A 5964-nucleotide genomic window follows, 5' to 3' on the forward strand; every position below is an offset into this window, starting at 1 on the left:
ATGATAAGAAAATGGAAGAAAAACTTGAATAATTTAATTCGTAGTGGTTCGACCCTAATTGGATCAGGCAAGGGGTGTTACAAGTAAAGTATGAAACAAATATATTTATTAAAAAATTAGATAAAAACCAATTGATGCTTTGGCTATAATGGCGAACTTAATTATTTATCATGTATGGTGTTATGGGTTCAAATTTCATTATGATCAAACTTTTATTGATTTATTATATAAAATGTTAAAAACATCCTAATAAAAATATAACTTAATTTGTACATGAAAGGGTATTTAAGTGATTTCATAATTGAATTGATATCTGGTTGACTCATGACATCAACTTAATAAAATAACTACAAAAAATTATTGTAACAAATATATTTTTTTAAAAATTCGCATAAAAATCATAATGATAAAGTTAATTATTTATCATGTATGATATTTTGAGTTTAAATATCGTTAAATAAATTTTTTATTGATTTATTTATATAAAAAACAAAAAAATTACTCATAAAAGTACAACTTAATTTGTATATAAGATGATATTTTAGTAATTTACTAGGGAACACCGATTCAGTAAAAGCACAAGTATAGATTTGAGGAAGAAAATAACAAAAAGATTATATCCAAAAATTACTCTGAAACTAGGATTTCGTTCAAAAGCATTGGGCCGCATTTTAGGTTGGATCATTGTAACAATCCAAGTTTCATTCAAACAAAAGCCCAAATCCAATCACCTAAAAACCCTAGAGACCGGAAATCAATCACTATATTAGTTTGTAAAAATTTCCGCAAACCCTAGATCCTCTTCATCTGCCGCATCTCAGTCCCTCCGCAGTTCACTGAGGTAAGCATCCGCTCCACTTTCTGGCAAACCTCCAAGAACTGTAATGAAGGAACACCGATTTCTATGCAATAAACTGTAATATTTTTGGTTAATTGTTCTGTTTTGCTTGAATATTTATCAATCAATTGTTCGGATATGTATTGGTTTTCTTATATTGTCAGTGAAATGGCAAGGTACTGTGTTTAATTTCCATTTCTTTAACAATTAATTGCTCGTTAGAGGAAAATGGGTTTTCCTTCGCACTTATTTTCTAGTTTTCGTCTATCGATGAGCTTGGTTTAGATAACCCATTTCGTTGTTTCTATCTTTTTGTTTATGTTTCGAGGTTTTTTTTTTCTTTTTCTTTTAGAACTGTTAGATATGTAGAATTTGTTTGTTTTCTGATTGGTTTTGATTTGATAATGCCGTGGACTAGAAATGGGTGAGGAAGTTAAGGCTGTGGTTCCTGAGTCACTCTTGAAGAAACAGAAGAGGGCTGAAGAATGGGAGCTTGCCAAAAAGCAGGAGCTTGAAGTTTCAAAGAAGAAGAAAGTCGAGAACCGCAAGCTGATTTACACTAGGGCTAAGCAGTATGCAAAGGAGTACGAGGCTCAGGTAAATTTGTTCTGTTTTTGTTTTTGTTTAATTTGATTTGATCAAATCTTAAAAGCTTTGGAATCTTATTGTTTCTGGTCTACAACCGACAGGAAAAAGAGCTGATTCAATTGAAGCGGGAGGCAAAGTTGAAAGGGGGATTCTATGTAGATCCAGAAGCTAAACTCTTGTTCATCATCCGAATCCGTGGGTATGTGATTATTGTGGTATTATATTTGTATATGAATATAAATTACTAAATTGTAACATGTTAATGCTTGTTTTCAGTATCAATGCCATGCACCCAAGAACAAGAAAGATCTTGCAGCTATTGCGTTTGAGACAGGTAACCTATCAAATGTTTTCCAATACCAAGAGAATACAGATTATGAGAATTGTTTCCTGCATTTCCAATTTTCTCTGTTGCAATGTTGCATGTGTTCCCTTCGAGGGGTGACGTTTGTTGTCTAATTGAAATAACTGTTCTCTTTTGATATAATATTGGTATTACATTTGCTGGTTGTTGAAACTGTGTATTTTGTCATTTGGATAGTGAAACTCAAAATCGATGGTTTGTATCCATTACAGATTTTCAATGGTGTTTTCCTTAAAGTGAACAAGGCAACAATGAACATGCTTCATCTGGTCGAACCTTATGTGACTTACGGGTATATTTTTACCTTCCTGCTTCGTGGCTTTTTGTATTTAGTAGTTACACATGCTTTACATACCTTATTTCTCAGTTGTCTATGCTTTGTAGATACCCTAATCTCAAGAGTGTGAGGGAATTGATTTACAAAAGAGGTTTTGGGAAGTTGAACAAACAGAGAACTGCTTTGACTGACAACGCAATCGTGGAGCAGGTCTGTATCTTCTTTCATTCACTGAGTTTTATATTGGTATTAAACTATGTTGCTCCAACTTGTCATTATGATTCTTCAAATATATGGAAATAACTTGGAAAATATTGAGCATTCCCATGTTGGACACAAACTTTTATCCAACCGAGTTGAGTAACATAGGTACCGAAACATTTACTAAGCTATACTGGTGACAGGCTCTGGGCAAGTTTGGCATCATCTGTGTGGAAGATCTCATCCATGAGATCATGACTGTGGGACCTCATTTTAAGGAGGCCAACAATTTCCTCTGGCCCTTCAAGCTCAAGGCGCCTTTGGGTGGTCTGAAGAAGAAGAGAAACCACTATGTTGAAGGAGGAGACGCTGGCAACCGTGAGAATTACATCAATGAGCTAATTCGGAGAATGAATTAGACGTTGGTTTTATTTGTTAATTCAGTATTTTTGGTTTGTTTTGAAGGGTCCTGAAATGATTTCTTTTGGCCTTTTAGAAACAGTTTTGTTTAAAAGGAGGAATATTTTTCATGGTGTTTACCATTATCTTCTTAATGAACTCTGTCAAAGTTTTGTTGCTTGCAGATGGATATAATTGTAGTTGGGGTGCTTAGATAGATAGATGAATACCTTAATAATGCGCTCAAGAATCAACAACACAGCTGATTCTTTGAAGGTCTTTTCCAAGCCCATTTTGGGTCAGGCCCGGGCCAATATTGCTTGCATGGATGTTAGTTGGCCATGGCTCAACTAGCGCTATCCTTAAAAGCATTAATTTTCTTGAAATGCTATTATTTCATGTTTGAGACTGCCTCAAATGCTATTAATTTTCTTGAAATGCTATTATCACCAACTTGAAACTAGATAACTCGATGTTCCAAATCCATAAAAGATTTCTGCCTATCGAACACTGCTTTCAAATGATCACAAATCAACTTAATCTTCTCTTCAGTCTAACAAACTAAATCTGGCCAACAAATCGCCTCTCATCTAATTCTGTCCAACTCAAAGGTGTGCTAAATTTCCTACCATACAATGCTTCAAAAGGTGCCATAGAAATACTTGTTTGAAAATTGTTGTTGTAAGCAAACTCTGCTAAAAGCAAATATCGCTCCCACCTACCACTGAATTCGATCACACAACTTTGCAACATATCTTCTAGAACTTGAATTACCCTTTTAGATTGGCCATCGGTTTGGGGGTGATAAGCCGTACTGAAAGTAAGCTTTTATCCCAAAGCATCTTGCAAACTCTTCTAAAACCTTGAATAAACCTCGAATCCCTATCAGAAATATTTGAAACTGGAACCCCATGAAGACGAAGAATTTTAGCAATATACAACTCTACCAACTTCTGCAATGAATAATTGGTTCACACCACTATGAAATGTGCACTCTTCGAAAACTAATCAACTATCAACCGTATCGAATCTTTCCTTGAAGGGGTTATGGCAAACCTGAAACAAAATCCATAGTAATCCTTTCTAACTTCCATTCAGGAATCGCATTAGGTTGCAACAAACTCGAGGAAACTGATGTTCAGCCTTCACCTTTTGGCAAACTAAACATCGGGTCACAAAATCTATAACACCACACTTTAAACCAAGCCACCAATAAACTTCCCTAAGATCGTGATACATCTTTCCACTTTCGGGATGCATAGCGTAAGTGCTACTATGCGCCTCAGTAAGAATCGCTTGCCTTAAAATCCACATCTTGTGACACACACAATCTACCTCAGAAATTCAAAATACCCTCACTATCAACATTAAAGTCTCCCTTAATACCTTGCTCAACCAGTCGAATCCTCTTCAACAAATCTCTATCTGACGGTTGCTTCTCCTTAATTAGTTGTGACAAAGTCGGCCTCACTTGAAGTTTAGCATATAAACCATCATCACTAGCTAAACTTAAGGGCGTAAACATAGCTCTCAGCTCTACTATCGACTTCTTACTTAAAAAATCAGCAACTACATTCGTCTTGCAAGGATGATACTCTATCAACAATCATAATCCTTCAAAAGCTCAATCCAACACCTTTTCCTTAAATTCAACTCCTTTTGGGTGAGGAGGTATATAAGGCTCTTATGATCAGTGTAGATAACACACTTCTCTATAAAGATAATTATGCCAAATCTTAAGTGCAAACACCACAACAGCTAACTCTAAATCATGAGTAGCATAGTTCCGTTCGTGCATCTTCAACTTGAGACTGCCTCAAATGTAAAACACATGCACTGTTATCATCTTTTCTGGACCAACCAACCTTGAAATGGTGGAGACTGTTAGTTTCTTAAATTTCCTCGCCAACTTCTCTGTCGTCAAATTGTATTAGCTTACCTTGATTGAATGCTTCATTGATTTGTTGAATGTGTACTTCTTGCTTAATAACAACTGGATTTTAGCTTTATTCTTGGGAGTCCAGATTTTCCAAAGAAAAATAGCTAAACCTACGAGTTTTTCTTTCATGAAAACATCACCCAACCTTGCCTGTTCTATATTTTGTATTAATCATTTGAGGTATGGAAGCTATAGTTTGATACAAACCAGATTGCTCTTTTCATCCTTCAATTTTCTTTGACAAAGTTCAAGTTGTGTCTAGTGAGTTAATTCTCCTATTGATTGTCAAGGGCATCATTAAGTATTTTCCAAAAGAATAGAATTACCTTGTATGGAAGTTCATTGGACCAAAGAAAATTTCAAATCTTTTTTGGAACGTTCTGGTTGTATAAGTTCGAAAATTCTACCTGCTCAATTAAGGCTTTAAATGAGGCCAAGTTAATCGAGAGTTCACCATCACTTGTATGTATCCACTTTAGTTTTGGAGGTCCTTCAATCAATGGCTTTGGAATTGTTAGGTTTTGCCATGTCAAGTTATCATTACTTACCTGATTGTGAGCCACTCCAGTGACTGTATTCCATTCACTCTCATTTTGTCATGAAATATTCTTTCATTAACTCCTTTCCAATTAGAATGCTCTTTCAGGCCCATGAATCTCTCGATTTCTTCTCTGTCTAAAGGAAGTTTTTCATTGTACAAAGTTCCAGTTGATAAAAAAGATGCAACTTTCTCTTATTTGGTTCATCTATCCACCAAAAATTTCTCATAATATGATCTATTCTATCATAAGTTTTCCTTGGGGCTCGGAAACATGATAATTGATAAATAGATACACTAGAAAGCATGATTTTATCAAGGTTAACTTCCCTCTTTGTCCCAACAATTTTGATTTCCACAACGATAATTTAGACTCCATTTTATGAATTACCAGCTAAAAAAAATTACATTTTTTATTCATGATCCCAAAATCCATCCCTAGATATTTACCTGAATCTCCACAAAACTTTAATTGCAAAACACCTCTGAACATTCTTTTGAATTTCAAGCGACAGTTCTTGCTGATTTTGAGCTCCGATTTGTTGTAATTCATTCGCAAACCTAATAAAGTACAATATTGTTCCAAAATCCCCTTCATTGCATGACATGATTCCCTCCTCATTTATTTTTGAAAAATAATAAACTATCATTTGCAAAAAAAATCAATATACTCCTTCTGCCCACTTTGAGACCTTGGATTCGACCCTCTCTCTACTTTACTAATCATAATTGACAAAATATTTTGGCATAAAACAAAAAGATAAAGGTGATAAAGGTTCACTTTGTCTCAGGCCTCTGGCCTGTGGTGGGATTAAAACTA

General features: G+C 34.9%; 1 protein-coding gene across 1 annotated transcript; it reads left to right on the forward strand.

The window, feature by feature from the left end:
* Nucleotides 1–653: 653 nt before the first annotated feature.
* LOC107954340 (60S ribosomal protein L7-4) lies at nucleotides 654–2851 on the forward strand. The gene is made up of 7 exons (XM_016889872.2): nucleotides 654–841; nucleotides 1257–1435; nucleotides 1528–1625; nucleotides 1703–1760; nucleotides 2003–2082; nucleotides 2175–2277; nucleotides 2472–2851. The coding sequence occupies exons 2-7, from the start codon at nucleotides 1259–1261 to the stop codon at nucleotides 2685–2687; spliced, it is 732 nt and encodes a 243-aa protein (XP_016745361.1). The 5' UTR covers nucleotides 654–841; nucleotides 1257–1258; the 3' UTR covers nucleotides 2688–2851.
* Nucleotides 2852–5964: the final 3113 nt, after the last annotated feature.

This window comes from Gossypium hirsutum, chromosome D07 (genome assembly GCF_007990345.1).
Source record: "Gossypium hirsutum isolate 1008001.06 chromosome D07, Gossypium_hirsutum_v2.1, whole genome shotgun sequence".
In the NCBI taxonomy this organism is placed as follows: domain Eukaryota; kingdom Viridiplantae; phylum Streptophyta; class Magnoliopsida; order Malvales; family Malvaceae; genus Gossypium; species Gossypium hirsutum.